The 15,530-nt window shown below is 50.0% G+C and overlaps 1 protein-coding gene and 1 long non-coding RNA gene across 3 annotated transcripts in view; one reads left to right on the top strand and one right to left on the bottom strand.

Moving 5' to 3' along the window:
• Positions 1 to 373: 373 nt before the first annotated feature.
• The window catches only part of LOC146433410 (uncharacterized), a 36,990-nt gene continuing 21,833 nt past the window's right edge, over positions 374 to 15,530 (bottom strand). The window contains exons 3-4 of the long non-coding RNA XR_014854110.1: positions 2,087 to 2,219; positions 374 to 1,937 (exon numbers count right to left, since the gene is read on the bottom strand). This is a non-coding gene — a long non-coding RNA (uncharacterized LOC146433410). The remainder of the gene's footprint in view (positions 1,938 to 2,086; positions 2,220 to 15,530) is intronic.
• LOC146433411 (transcription factor HES-4-A-like) lies at positions 9,071 to 12,128 on the top strand. Of its 2 annotated transcripts, none has more exons than XM_085069723.1 (4): positions 9,071 to 9,740; positions 10,138 to 10,233; positions 10,385 to 10,460; positions 10,862 to 12,128. In XM_085069723.1, the coding sequence occupies exons 1-4, from the start codon at positions 9,681 to 9,683 to the stop codon at positions 11,305 to 11,307; spliced, it is 678 nt and encodes a 225-aa protein (XP_084925849.1). In that variant the 5' UTR covers positions 9,071 to 9,680; the 3' UTR covers positions 11,308 to 12,128. The 2 variants fall into 2 exon arrangements, with proteins under 2 accessions (XP_084925849.1, XP_084925848.1); XM_085069722.1 differs by having other exon boundaries at positions 10,382 to 10,460.

The following is a 15,530-nucleotide window of genomic DNA, read 5'->3' as shown; positions in this document are numbered from 1 at the left end:
CGTCCCCCCAGCTCCTGCAGCCAGCCACACACTTTTGGATGTCAATGCCCACAGCCCAGAGTTTTACTGGCAGTGTGACATGTGAGACCTCCCCAGCAGGAACCCCATTTGTACAGAGTTAAAACTGTGGCAGGAGCAGGGCAGGGAGCCTAGAAATAACTCCCTGTGCTGTGGACATGTCACCCCTTGCCACACCATGGGATGGAGGGGCTCTGCCACCTACATGGCCATCTGAAAAGGTACAATACAGATCATCTCAAAAAAATTATCTGGATCATCTTGCCAGCTGTCTGGACAAACACACAAGGAGGGAAGAACAGAACCAACACCCAGTTTGTGTTTTAACTGGGCATGGACTGGTGTGATTCACAGACCACAGCCTGTGTTCCTGGTTCCTGACAATGTGTTTCGGGGAAAAGGCTTTGGGGAGGAAATATTAGAAGTAGGGACAACTGCAGTTATGCAGAATTGCTTTTGTTTAAAGTTTGGCAGAACAAGCATCCGGAGTCTTTCCATGGACTTTGAACCAAGCTGCAGTGGCTGAATTTAATCACCAGGTTTCACAAGTGCCTGTGACAGTTCCTGAAACTGCATTTCACCTGTTACTGCCTGGAGACATTCACTGCAGACTTTTGAAATGTTACTCAAAGAAATATCTGTGGGTGAGTATTTTTTTTACCTTTCAGTTCATTCAATTAATACATAATGAGCAGACTCACACCCCCAAAATCCTATTTACAGTAGAACACAAAAATAAATATCATCGTCTTCAGTATCAGTTAGGGTTTTTTCCTTCACAGGGATGGTATGATTTATCCTCAATTCAAGGTTCCATTTCAGAATTAGAACACATTTTAAAAACATTATAGCAAACCACAAAAACTAAAGGTTAGCATGTAAATATTGTCAGAAAAGAAAAATAATTGCCAGAAGAATCATAGGAAAAAATCTGTTGCAAGATCCTTTCCTGGAGAGCAAGTTCTTTTAATATACTTTTTATTACTGTGGAACAATTGAAAGTTATTTATAAAGCACAGCATCCATTCAAGGGAGGATCTACTATTAAAGCCAAAACTATGTTTCCATCTGCATGGTAAACATGAAAGGAAGTAACAGAAGTCACCCTGAAAAACAGCACTGTCGTAGAATGTATTTCCTGAGCTAAAAAAATTTCAATAGAACTGGAAACAAGTACACTATGAATCACAAATCATGCAGAAAGACACAAGGCTGTGAACATGACTGCTGAAAATGACTGGTGGGTTATTTTTTTTTTAGATGCTTTACCTTTTCTTTTACATTTTGAAGAAATTACAGGGTTACTAACTCAGTTCTTATTTAAGTAGCGCCTGTTGAACTCGGAAGCTCACAGCCTCTAGGTAATGCTGCTATGCACTTGCTTACCCCTCTACCCCTTCAAGGGCTTTGCAGAAACTCATAAATTAGCTCTTACAGCAGAAACCTGTGACAGGCACGGGCTTAGTGCTGCTCTTCAGCTGGATTTGGGCTCAGCTGCTGAGGTGGCACTGGAGCCCTTGTCACATCATTTGACACCACCAGCAAATACATACAGGACCTTTCCTGAGACTCTCCAAAGCTTTTCTGGGCCTCTCCTCCTTCTCCTGATGGGATCTCTGGCTCCCAGTGAGGAGAGGACTCCAGAGCTCTGCCATCCTGACCTTCAAAGTCAGGCACTGCTTGCTTTGGCAAAGGACTACAAAATTGGATCTGAAAATTGTCCGTGTGCAGGTGTGAAGGTGCATTGCTGTCTGCACATATGTCTTCAGAAGCACCTGGAATGGGGAGACAGGAGGAAACATCACCTTTGAAACACAAGACATCCAGCTCATGTCAGGTATTCTTCTGGAAAACTCCTCAGGGAACTGTGTCTCATGGCCTCTTTTGCCTTTTGACAGAGCAAACCCAGGGCACGGCTCCTAATGTTACAAATAAACAAGAAAGAAGAAAAGGGTTGTGACAGAGGGGGTTTTGTTATTCTTTTTATATGGCCTCATTATGGAGAAGCCAAAACGAGTGCCAGTTCTGCTTTTCTTCTTCCCAGACCACCCCATGGAGCATCACGCACCTTCTTACAGCTCTTGGTTGCTCTTCACCCTGTCAGGGCCATGGTTTTCCTACCCCCAAGTGATTGTGCCCCAACAGCTAGCAGGACTTCCTACACCTTTTGGTTCCTCCACAGGAATAAGAAATATTCATCCCTGTAATGAAAGAGAGCCTCCTAAATACATCTGAAGAAGGAAAAAAAGTAAATTAAAGAGGAGAGGTCCTATAAACCAGACAGTATTCGTAAACAAAACCAAAACCATATAAAACTTTTTGCTTTAATTGGTAAAAAAATTAGTCACAAAAATACAGATGGGAAGAAAAAAAAAGCTTTGAGAACATAATGAGATTTTCATACAATCCAGGGTGGACTTGGCTCACACAGAGCAGAGACCCTACAGCTCATGCCTTTCCCTCCTAAACCCTCCTGTTTTCCACTGTCACAGCACAGGCTGTGCCAAGACAGAACCACAAAGTGCAGAACACCCAAGTGAGTGTTTCCCCACTTCCTCAGGTGCTGCAATCCCAGCCCTGCAGCAACACAAATGGGCAGCAGCAGGTTGGGAATGGTGCTGGGAAGCCCAGTGCCCCCATGGGCTGTCTGGCTGCCCCTGCAGCAGCAGCCCAACCACCCAGGGCCCAGGACAACCCATGGGTCACTCGTCCTGCAGAGCACAGCCCATGGCTGGCCTGGTTGCCTCATTCATGCTGACAAGGTGTTTAGTGTCAGGGGGTCAGGATGTGGTGACAGTGCACGTATACATGTGTACTATAAAAAGCAAGTGTTGGCTGTGGCCAGGCTGGGACAAAAGCCACATTTCCTCACACAAGAGGTATTTTTCTCACTAAGATGAAACTTAACCCAGATCACTCTGCAGCCTCAAGGAGAGAGAAGCTAAGAAGAAAAAGGCAGTGGGGGAAGTGCAGGGGCTGCAATATGGGGTGTGCAAGGCTGGGGTGCAGGGTGCTGAGCCCGTGGTTCCAAGGTGTGGGATGTCAGGGACCCATGTTGCTGTGAAAGTGAAGCTTATTCACAAGTGAATAAACCAAGCACTTGCTACATCATAGTTCAGGCTTGTTATCAGGGGACATCTGGTTACATCTCACACACACAGAGTGTGAGAACACCCAGGGCTGCCCTCCTGAAAGAAATAACTCGAGGCATGCAGCATAAAGAAAGTTCAAGTATCCTCCTTGAATGGTCCCTTGAAATCCCCTATACTCTCCTCATGAAGCTTGGCTCTTCTCCCTTGTACCACCATTCAGCACAGGCAAGGGGCTAACCCTTGCAGCCTCTCACCACCCACACAGCTTATCAGATTTTCTTCTTCCTATGAGGTGCTTTTGGCCCAGGAGCTGTGTTTCAAGCATTCTGGCTGAGAAGCTGCAGATAAGATTTCCTGTGGAGACCAGAGAACTGATAACCTGCCAGGCAGGAGACAGCTTGAGCAATGGCAAGAGCATCAGCTGATCCTTAACATGAAGGCTGGATGGGGGTGTGTGAAAGAAAAGCTGAGAATTACTCAGCTGGTACCAGCCTTGTAATTATTTCCTATCCCAGGAATTCACTCCCAAAGATGGTAGAGCCAGCTGGTACCCAGGAAGCTGAGCTGGGGCCAGAGAGGTTTGGTGCACTCGGTAAAGGTGATGGATCTAGAGATATCAACTGAATTTCCAAAGGTCCAGTGCTACTTTTGGACCTGGACTTTCTCTTTGATGAAAATACTTCATGTGGCACTGCCCCATGCCATATATGACCTCTCCCTCTCCACCTGTAGCAGGAGAAGCAGGTGAACTTCCAGCCCTGCCCACACCAGGGTGAATTGCACAGGCTTTGACAGGCCACCCCTCACCACAGACATTAAACTCATCTGCCAGATGCCCTGTGTCTCTGCCCTGCTCACCCCTCAGCGCTCACCCAGCCACAAACCCATCACCTCCCAGCCCTCTGCCAAAAGCGGTGACCTGGTGCGGAGAGCGTCACTCCATCCCCAAGGATTCCAGCACAAAGGGTGTCTGGGGCAGCCTTCCCCAGCACAGCCACAGCTGCCCTCTCTGCAAGTTCTGATGGTGCTCTTGGACCCACATCCCATCACGGGTGGTGTCTGCTCATCGGGGCTGTGCCCTCAGCCCATTCTCCTCAAGACAGCAGATGCCTGCAAATGTTCTTCTCCACACCCCCAAGAAATCATCCTTAGCTTTTCTGACCAACTTATTTTCAACACGATCCTGACCTGGACAGACTGCAGGACACGTGGCTCTCCTGCAAACCTTGCTGCACCGGGCTGAGATGGGACACGGCAGGAACAACATCCTGCACTGAGGCCAGTCTGGAGACGTAGCCCTGGTCCCCCCGGGCCATCCAGCAGTGAGTAATCCCCAGGAGACTGCGGTTGAGGTGCCTGTGTGCCGGGAGCCAGCCTGCCCGCCCAGGCACCGCCTGCACCCTCCGGACCCGGCGCGTCCAGTCACTGCTCTGGCACATCCTGCTGCTCCTCACATTCCTCCCCTCTGGAACATTTCAGCAGCAAAACAGCCCTGGTGAAGCAGGGCTTCAGGACAGACTGCTTGGGGTTTACAGCTATTGAGAAACATTCAGATTCAAACGTTTTGAAGGAGAGCTTTACTCCTCATTTTAAAACCTCAACTTTGAGCCAGAAGTGACCTTCTGAAAAAGCTGGACAAAACCCTCTTTATCCAGAGCGAGTAAAGCGCCTGTAAAACAGCCTCTCCTTGGCGAGTGTTTGCTCACGGCAAGGCGGGCCTGGAGCCCGACCCGAGGGAGGGAGCACAGGGGAGGATGCCCCGTGGCTGTACATCAGAGCCAGCCCACTCCCCGTGCTGGTGGCAGCCACTGCCCTGCCTTACCCTGCCCACTGCCAGGCCCACGCTTTGCTCCTCACTTCCCAAAACCCACATTGCTGCCCGTGCCGAAAGCAGAGCTGCTGACATAAAACAAACGCTGCTGCCCCAGCAAACGCACAGACAGCTGGGGGTGCTGGATGGGGCAGGACCCCTGGAGCAGGACACCTCTCCCTCCCTCTGACAGGGCTCACCAGCACTCCTGGGGCCAGGCACCCACAGTCCCAGCCCCAGCCTGCAGAGACACCTCAGACCAGGTGCTAGCAGTCTCTTAACTGGGGACAAATCCAGCCGGGATGATCCCCAGTCTGGGAAGGAGGGTGGATCAAGCAGTCCTCCTGTGACCCACACTGCAGATTGAGCAGTGCTCAGGAGCACCTGCTCAGCTCTCCTCCCACTCTCCCACAGCAAATCCATCCCTGCAAAAGGCTGAGCTGTGTTAACGAGGCCATTCATTAACCAGCCAGGGCCTAGGTTGGACTTGGGGCTGCCACTGTGCTGCACAGGACTCCTTATTAGCCCTGTCAGGTTCTGAGCTGGTGCCCACAGTATCACCAAGCTGCAGGAGGGACCAGCCTGGGCGGGTGCAGAGGTCTCTGGTGACGTGCAGCATCCTTCCTGCACTGTGAAGCTCCTCCATCCAGCTAAGATGCCTTCAGCTTCCTGACTGCCATGCAGGAAGGGCTCTGTCTCAGGAGAAACACAGGGGACACCCACAGCAGGGTTTTGGGCTCCTAGCCACAGTGCTTGGCCTCCAAAAGGCAACACAGCTCAGCTCACCCAGCTTTTCCCTCCAGCCCTGAGCAGAGAAGGGGAAGAGCAGTCCTGGCACATGGCAGCCTCACTGGCAGGAGCAGCTCTGCTTTGCCCAGCCCAGAGAAAATGGACTGGGACAGAGATGAAGCAGGACAGAAATTGCAGGAATCAGAGGAAAAATCACAGAGCCCCTCAGCTTTAACATCAAACTGGAATTAATTACTTTTTGTGTGAATTCTCTTGGCTCTGCTTCCTTCTCTCTGGGCTTCTCACCTGTTTCCTATGAAGTGCCTAAGCTGAAATATTACCAGCTTTCATGGCAAAACCTTATTTTAAATTATTTGGTCAGCCAGAAAGAAGGCGAATGAAAGGTTCTTCCAAAATTTTTGCTTTCCATTAAAATAAATACTTTCTCCTACTAAAGTCAGTTTCACAAGGCTATTTCAATTGATCCTAATCAAAAGCTTAATCAAAGATACCCCTTGCTGTCGCACAGTTCCCCCTCTCGTGTTGCCTTGGCCAGTGTGTGGGACAGCCCAGCCCAGCCCAGCTGCCCAGCAGGTACCTCCTCTCCACCTCCTCTGCTGCTGCTGTGGAGCAGCCAGGGCTGCAGACCAGCCGAGACCACTCAGCACCTCCAGAAGGATGGTCCTTGGCCAAAGCACCGTGTTGGATGCCCCGGAGGGAGCAGGCAGAGGGCAAGGAAGGGACACTCCGCTCGCAGCCCTGGGGACGCGGTCAAATTCCCTCGTCCCGTGGCCACCGGCTGCCCCGGAGCCCTCCCTGGCGGGGCCGGGGGCTGCTGACCATTTCTCTGCTGGTTATTAGATTGTTCACGGCTCTCAGGTTTGTTTGAATAAGCCCCTTTGTTCGGCGGCGCTTTCCCACGTCCCTCCGTTCTCCCGGCAGTCGCGTGTCCCGAGTCAAAGAGGAGCCCTGGCCGCCAGTCCCCAAAGAAAGTTTTCTTCGGAGCAAGACATCTGCGTCGGAGGGAACCTGCCAACATCTGCCACACTTTCCCCCTTTTCAAGAGCCTTTCTTTCCCTCTTAAAAAGTGCAGGAACAGATGTTAAAAGTTGTTTTCTTTCTCCGGGGTGTGAAATGTAGACAAATAGCAAAAAAAGAAAACTCTAAGCAGCGCTCACCCTTTCTCTTTCCTTTTTTTTTCTTTTTCTTTTTTTTTTTTTTCCTGGAAAGCCCAGGAAAAAAGGGAGGCTTTGTTTACAAAGGAGAATCCCCTTTTCAGTGAAACCTGGCAGTGGCAAGGCAAAAGGGAAGCGGGAATTTGCAGAAAGCTCCCGTAATGCTCATTTGCATTGGGCTGTTGCGTCCCTACAATCCCCGGCACAGATGTCAGCCTTCCCCACAGCCAGGGCAGCTCTCCCGCCCGCACCCCCCGCCTCCCAAATAAAGGCTTTTGCCGTGACTGAGAGGTGTAAAATAACTGTTTACAGCAAAAGCTGCTCTTCTTTTTCACTGCGGTGCTGTCTTACAAATGAACCTTGAAATGAGCTCCCCCGGAGCAGATGCCCGTGGGCAAGCCGAGGAGCTCGCCCTGCCGGGCCGGGGCTCAGATGCCCTGCGTGGGCTGGGCACAGGCTGTGGCAGGGCACCCCGGGTCACCACGCTGCTCGTGGCCTGCCCTCGCACCCGGCTGTCCCCCGGCACCCACCGCTTTGCCACCACCGTGCTTCATGGTCCCGTGGAACAGCCCTGTCACCCCGGAGCGCGGTGGCAGCTCGCAGGACAAAGGAGGCAGGAGGGAGGGTGAGGCAGAAGCAGTGAGTGAAGGCTAAGGAGGGGAGAGAGAGTGAGGAAGGAGGTGCTGCCACTACAGACACCTGAGAGATCTTTCCTGGTGGTGCTGGGGGCTGGCCAGGGCCACTAACGTGGGGGCACACAGCACACCCCACAGCAGTGCCACCGGGCACAGGACACGCTTTTCAGAGCTTGTAGGTAATTCTGAATTTGCTGTCACCTCTGCCGTGCTCAGTTGGGCCAGGAGCTAAGGTGATCTCCAGCTTCCCCCTGCTGCCCTGAGCACCTTGGGAAGGTGCTGCTTTCTGCACAAGGTGCTGGAGGATGGAGATGGGCAGGCACGTCCAGCAAACTGCCCAGAGCCAGAGGTGTGCTCTGTGCCCCCTGCCCCAGCCCACCCACTGCCTCCTCCACGCCAGGCTGCTGCAGTCATGTGGCAATATGGATGCTTCAGCTACGCCTTGGATTAATACCAGGAACAATCCACTTCCTGGGTGGACTGGAAATAGCTTGGAAAACCAAGGGAGTGTTCACTGGTGAGCAGCTGGGGCTGGCTGATGTGAGGGGCTCCTGCATGGGGTGGTGAGATCTCCTTTTGCTGTCTCTGAAGACAACACACCTGAGATAGGAATCCCATCCCTGCTCCCTTTACCTGCCACAAAGCACAAGTCATAAGCCTTCCCCTCCCAACCATCCTCTCCCAGCACAACAGCCACACCAGCTCATCCCAGGCCCTTGCCAAGTAGGGCACTTATAAAACCAAGTAACTGCACCCCAGCTCTGCATGTGACTGACAAACAGCCTCTGCCTGCCAGATTCCATGACTGGGGACATGTTTTGGTGATGAGCCCAGGCAGCAGGGCATGCAGACGTGCTGCAGGTATGTTTGCATTGACACACAAGCAAACACACACCCACCCACACGGCGCTTGAGCAAGGGACAACGTGATGTCCTCTCTGTTATCACTGGGGTACATCCCCACCCAGGCCTGCAGGGACAAAGGGCTGTGCAGCCACAGCACTACCCCAGGAGCTGGGAAATCCCACCCGCAGGTCGGGAGGGCTTGCAGTGCTTCTGAACCACTGCAGCTGCTTCCTCTCCATTTCAATAAGGTGACACATTCAACACCAATCCAAAGGGCTTCACCTGTGGGCTCAACAGGACGCTGCCAAATCCTGCTCATTAGCAAAGCAACCGTCAGAAAGCAAATGCAAGGTCATGAAAAACGCCTTCATACTCTCCCCCAAACCAAACAGAAGTGAGGAAGTATAAAAGTGTGTTCTCACCCCACACCAAGGCTCCTCAAAGCCCCTCTTCTGCACCAGCATTCCAGAGGAGCAAACAAACCCCCTTCTTCACAAAGCCACCCAAGCCTCACAGCATGGGGGGAAAAACCAAAGAGGTAAAGCTCTCACAGGACTAACTCATCTCTAGGCTCGTTTGCATCTTCAATACCCTGTAAATGTAATATCAAATTCTACAGAGCAGCCAAAAACTAGAAGAGTTACATATTTCCTACATCCACCCAGGTGCAACAGATAATTCAGGTTCCCAGGAGGTAAATAAAGTTCCCATGTTTTCCCTAGAGGATTTCTGTGATGGAAACAACCTTCCTACGGGTATCTGCTGTCAACAGTTTTTAATCGATCATCATTTCCTTGTAATAATAATCCCTGGGAGCAGGAACTCCTAGCTGAAGTACTCTATTATTAAATTAAGAAGCTGTTTCAAAGATGTGAAATGGCTGGGGTCAGGTTAGCAGGTAAAAACAGACATCGCTTCAAGGAGATAGAGGAGAAGATGAAGGCATTTTCCCAGGTGTAACTCAACCGCTTCCCGGCTATTGTTTCCCCCCTGGGAATCTGTGCAAATTGAACGAGGAGCCGTGCAAGCTGCTCAGAGCGCGCCGTTTTCCTTCCCTTCTTCCCTAACAAAAGATCCCTCCAAAGCCCAGCGTCGGAGGCTGGACATCTGTCGCCGTTTGGGGGGGCTGGCGTGGTCATTGAAAAGAAGCAGTGACCTGTCAGCTTTGATTGATGGCCACAAACCTCCGGGCTCGACCCCTCGTGTGGGAAAAGAAGTCCCGCCAAGGAAAGTTGCCTTTCACATGCTAATTCGGGGTTATAAATAGAGCCGAGGAGCAGCGGAGCAGCAAAGAGCCCATCTGGAGAGGGAGCGAGCCGCTGCCTCCTCCTTGCCATCGCGTCCTGCCGGAGCCGGGCCGGCTGCCTGCGTGAGGATGACGGCCGCGGCCACCACCGGCACGCACAAGGTCGCCAGCAGCAAGGAGGAGAGGAAGGTAGGTGTCCCCTGCACTGCTGCACCAGGCACGGGAATGAGGGGTGCTTCCAGGACACTGAAAGGGGACAGCGCTTTTCCTCATTTAGAAAGATGTTTCCTCTGAATTTAACTCATGCGGGTGTTTTTCTGCTTCCTTTCTATGACTTCTCTTTGATTTGATGGGTGAACTCTGTTTAAAAGGAGTGGAAGGGGGAGGATGGAGAGGTGATGCTCTCTCGGGGACAGGCCGTGGCTGGAGCTGGCACACACTGCATGCACACCTTGTCCCTGCTGAGCGCTGTGTCACCCCGTGCTGGCTTCACACAGGGGAGGGGGGGTCTCTGGCCTTGCTGAACTAGAGGGGAGAGGAAATAAAAACATCAACTGCAATTTTTCCTGCTCATTTTCTTTGCCAGCTAAGGAAACCCCTCATTGAGCGCAAGCGAAGGGAAAGGATTAATAATTGCTTAGACCAGCTGAAGGAGACTGTTGTGGGTGCATTTCACCTGGATGTAAGTGCTCATTTTATGCTGCTTTCTGTCCTTTTGCTGGTGGGAAATTGGATTTGGTGGGGGGCAGGGGAAATGCCTCATCTTTGGAGAAACCAAGCATGGTACAAACCCTTCTTTGCCTGTAACTGCTGTGCTCTTTCCTTATCAGCAGTCTAAACTGGAAAAAGCAGACATCCTGGAAATGACAGTGAAGCACCTCCAGAACATCCAGAGCAGCAAGATGATGGGTGAGTGCCTGCTCCCTTACACTGTGCCCTTTCCTGTGCCCAGTCCCTTACCCTGTGCTAGCAGGTTTGATCCACTGGCAGCCTGGCACACGCATCTTTCAAAGCAGGGCCAGGCTGCTGCTGGGGTTTGGCTTTCTCCACTAGATGGGGAGATGGAGCTGGGCACTGGTTAATCCACGGAAGGTGTTTTCTCCTTCCAGAGCAGATTTCTGCTCTTTGGCGTAGTTTTGCCCTGGCGGCAGGCAGCAGGGCAGGTCTCCCACCCTGCTCACCTTTTCCTCTCAAATGAAGCATCCTCTCGTAAAACCTAGTGGCTCCAGCAGTGACCCCCCGGGAAGCCCCCAGCAGGAACACCCTGGTCAGCTCTCACCAACTGCCCTTTTGTCTCCTCCCCAACGCAGCTGACTCCAAAGTGGGTCTGGAGGCCCAGCAGAGGTACAGCACGGGGTACATCCAGTGCATGCACGAGGTGCACAACCTCCTGCTCACCTGCGAGTGGATGGACAAGACCCTCGGGGCACGCCTCTTGAACCACCTGCTGAAATCCTTGCCCAGGTCTGGTGAAGACACCTGCAAAGCAGCACTGAGGTCTTTGAGCCCATCTCAGCAGCCTCTCGTGACACAAAAAAGTCCCCTGAGCCCTAAGGGGAGCACTCGAGGTACAAACCCGGCACAGGAGCGCCTCTACCCTGCGGAGAACAAGCAAGCTGCCAAAAACTCCTTCCAGCTGCCCTCGCTGTCGGTTTTCAACCAGGTTGATGCTGCACCTCCCAGACAGGTTCTGCAGCCAAATTTTTCCCATAACAACCCTAGAATGGGGTCATTAGATATGTGGAGACCGTGGTAAAGTGTGTTTTCAATTTTTGTCCTAACCTTAGACACTCTTACGTATGTATCTTATAGATATGTTTCTTTAAAACACTTGTGGAACAAGTCTGTTCCTGTAGGTGTACTAAAGACCAGGGTACTTCAAGCCGAAGTAAACCTATGTGTAGCCTGCATTGTAGAAGGCTGCTATTATTTTTTATTTATTTAATACATCTAAGTTATTGTATAGAATCCTCTCATGCTCTTTCGTGTATATTAATTATATAGTTTCCTTGTCTTACATTCTAAAATAATTAACTTTCTATTAATAAAAATACAAGACAACAAGCAATGACCCTCTCTGGCACCAAATTTACCTCTCAGATCTTGCATAAGCCATTGAGATCCCTCTGTTGGATAAAAGAGTAAGCAACTGATCTCTTCTGCTTTTTATTTTTATTATTATCCCTGTGCAGGGTAGGATATTCCACTCTTGAGTCGTGTAATAATGCTGCACTGATTAAGGAGGAAAAAAAAAAAAAAAAAAAAAGAGAGAGAGAGAAAGAGAAAAGCAGAGACTTGGTTTGGACTTTTTAGGCTGTTCAGAAATGCCCTCTGGGTTGCTCACTCTGGCTGTGCTGTTCCCAGCCACCCAGACATCCTGACGTTGCTCTTAAACTTCTGAGTCCATGTGTGTGTGTATATATAAATAAATATATATATATCTGTTACATATAGTTATATTTAGGGATTTTTTTGTTTGTTTCCATAACTGAAAGTTCTAAATAAACCTTCTGAAGATAATGACTGACATTTCTCCCAGCCTTGTCGCATGTGCTCTGAATAAACAGTGTTTGAGCATCTGCTTTTGTTTTCTGCTTTCACAAACAGTTTTTCCTCAGTGCAGCTGAAAGAGCTGGTTTGGGTTTGGCGCTGTTACTTTGCAGGAAAGCAGTGTGCACCACACACACAGCATGGCCTGGACCACAGGAACACTTAAAAAGATAGGAAAGAAATAGGGAGTTGGGTTTATCAGCCTGGACCTATGCTTTAGCTGTTGCTTATAAGTGAATCACAAAGATCATCTGAAGGGCAGAAGGTAAAATTGCTGCAAATTGGACCAAGGAGATGGGGACAAATCTGTTCGCTTGCTGGCAACATTTGGTCGCCGTTTTCCATCTCAAAGGCAGTTAAAAGTTCCTCACAGCAGAAATAAAAGAGCAGGGAGCTCTTAAACAAACACCGCGCATACTAATGAATGGCCCCGCAGTTCAGAGGGGTCATTATGCAGCGAGATCCATTTGATGAGGTGCCGAAGGAGTGAAAAGCAGCACCTCCGGGTTTAGCATCCTTTTCTGTGAGGCTTTCCCTTTCATCCAGCCCTCTCGAAGAGCCATTAGGAGCAGTGGCATAAGGGTGGTAGGAGGAACAAGTGGCCCACACAGAGCTGCGGGGAGGCAAGGCAGGTTTCTGCAGCCGTGGGGTCAGGTGTCAGGTAAAGACACAGAATCGTACCCATCTTACCTCAACATCTGTTTCCACCCTCTGCCTGAAAATTAAGACTTCTCCCTTTACTGGTGGGATCCTTTGGAGTGATCACCAGTGTGGAAAATACACATCATCATCATCATCATCATCATCATCATCATCATCATCATCATCATCCCACTGCAGAGATCCAGAGGAGGGGGGAGTTGGGGTCACCCTAAGCAAACCACGGCAGCAAAGCACACGGAATACTCGGGGGTAGAGAAAACAACCAGGCAAAGAAAACTGCAAAATCCTGGGAGAGAAAAGACATCCAAGACCTTCCCAGTTTACTATCACACATACTGCTGAGTTGAGATAAAAAAACCCACCCCATACGAGCTCCCACAGCTGCACCCACCAGAGGAATCTCCATTGCACACCAGTGGGACCAGCAAGGAGAGCAGCTCCCTACTCCAGATCAGGCCTGAAGTGTTACTTCTAGATGGTGTCAGTAATGCATCTCATGACACTCATAGCCATCTTATTGTTATGCTGGGAGAGACTGTGATGAAAATATTTTACTTCAGTTTGACAGCATCAACTTAAAAACATACATTCCCCCTAAAAGCTGTAAATCCCCAGTGACTATAATTATTAGCTATGGTTACTGTGCTGAAAAGAGATCAGTGGGAAATATCTATTTCCCACTATCTCTGCTTGTTTATTTTGTGCCTTTGAGAATACTTTGTGGTTAGTGAGTTTTATTATTTCCTGTTTCTAATCAGTAAGGGCTTTTTTTTCTATTGTGGGTGTGGAAGGAAGGGTCACATCACAGCTCTTGAGAGAGTTTTAAAAATAGAAAAGTGAGACTGCAATACTTGGCCAACAATCTCCACTAACAGTTTTAGTACAAGACCTTCATTTTTCATTGCCTTCATCTCAAACCAAGGGTGACTTTTTATATGAACTCCTTGTCACATATCCAACCAGCACTGCAGGAATCCATTGCAAGTCACTAGTTTTCAGTTAAATAAAAAATGTTTCTTCAGAAAGGCAGAGGATTACTCATAGCACTTCAAATACATGAATTTCAGCTTCTAATTATGTTTGACAAAGGAACTTCATATTTACTTCAATCCCATCTGGTTTTACCAAAGCCAGGACTGTACAAGAGCAGTAATACTTCACTCTTCAATATAAGCACCTCTCCACTGACAACCCCAAAATGCATTGCCAGCTGCTACCATCTTCTCCCCAGGAAAAGGAGCAGAGCAGCTTCCCCAGCCAGCTGGCCAGTGCAGAGTGGAGAGCACAGTCCCTGTAAGCTGGTGATTGAAGCTGCCCTTCACACAGGCTCTGCCCACAGCAGCAGAGCCCAGACAGATGCTGCTCTCACATCTGCAGCAGGCACCAGTACCTGTGGCTCTGGACTGCCAGAGGTGCCCCAGCAGAGCCCCAGGACTGATCCCCCAGCACCCAGGTGAGCACCTTCCAGGCTGCACCTCTGCTCCCAGCTGGGACTGCATTCCCGAGGCACAGACAGGGTTTGGAGGCACAGACAGAGGGGAGGCTGCACCTCACATGCAGCCTGAAAACAGCCAACACAAGCACCCAGACCAGATTCCTGGGCTCAGGCATGGCCAGACAGACCTGTTTGCTGGAAGCAGTCACAAGGTGCATCACATCTCCCCAGCACATGCAGGACTGGGACAGCAGCAGATCTGGGCTCTGTTTGTCCCCTGCCAAAGTGCTGTTCCAGATGGGTATTTGTGAATGGAGCATTACAGAGCAGAGGTCAATTGCTGTGGGCACAGGGATGTGGGGAAGGCTGGACCCGAGGCTCAGGACCCTCATATGCCTTCAACACCAAGCAATTACTGATTTTCACAGCAATATAAGCCCTGGTATACAAAATACCCACATGCATAGCAGTTCCCTTTATACAAACTTCACCCCCAGACCTGCTCTCATGGAAACCAAGAAGAAAACCCTCTCTTATTTCTCAGAAAACAGGACCAAATCCTTTCTCCCTAGGAACATACAGAGCTTCATCAGTATGTAAGAGAAACTGGGGTCCTGCCATGCTGGCTTCTCCCAGACACACACAACCCTTGGGGCCTCTGAGCATCCCTACCTTTTTCCTTACTCCTCCTCCCACCCTGAGGGTCCCACAGCTACCCTCAGTAACAAGGCCAAAATGCTGTCATGATTTACCAGTGGTGCTGAGCCTCTGCACATCACTATCACTACCAGAGTGCTGTGCTCAGCCCTTTAAAAAGCAACATGAGCCAAATTTTCAGTTGACCTCTTTGTTGAGTGCTCACTTTGGCAAAAAGGAGACTCTGTGCTTCCAGTGTGACCTCTCCAGAGGGCATGGAGGAGCTCCTGATCTTCTGCACTCCCAAGCAAGCAGCCTTGCAAAACCCCATGCAAAAGCAGTTCTGGGGCAAAATGTTTTCAAACTGATTTGAACCACACTGCCATGACTGTGAGTGCTTGCAGATCACTGGCAGAAGTGTTCCTCTTGGGAGGAAAGTGAAAACAAACCCACCACCAGCAGCAGAACACCAAAGGCTTCACTTTCCTGTTACATTTGCTGTTATCCCACAGATTCCAGTGTATGCATTCCTGTCGTAAGAGGGACATGCTCACATTTCATCTCACAAGAAGTAATCTTGTGTTGAGGACCTAACCCTAAGTCTGTCATATTTTTCAGAGCTTTCACATACTCATGAATAACACAGCAGAAGCTGAAGCCAGCCCTGGATCTGTCCTGCACTGCTGAGATATTTC

The sequence above is a fragment of the Lichenostomus cassidix genome, chromosome 9 (genome assembly GCF_008360975.1).
Source record: "Lichenostomus cassidix isolate B80296 chromosome 9, HeHo_3.0, whole genome shotgun sequence".
NCBI lineage: Eukaryota > Metazoa > Chordata > Aves > Passeriformes > Meliphagidae > Lichenostomus > Lichenostomus cassidix.
This window is presented reverse-complemented; position numbering and strand designations above follow the sequence as displayed.

Bases quoted from the DNA above. Each gene is read 5' to 3' on its own strand.
- LOC146433411 (XM_085069722.1), top strand. From the start codon at position 9,681: ATGACGGCCGCGGCCACCACCGGCACGCACAAGGTCGCCAGCAGCAAG. The intron at 9,741-10,137 runs GTAGGTGTCCCC...TTTCTTTGCCAG, and splicing joins GCAGCAAGGAGGAGAGGAAG to CTAAGGAAACCCCTCATTGA. The intron at 10,461-10,861 runs GTGAGTGCCTGC...TCCCCAACGCAG, and splicing joins CCAGAGCAGCAAGATGATGG to CTGACTCCAAAGTGGGTCTG.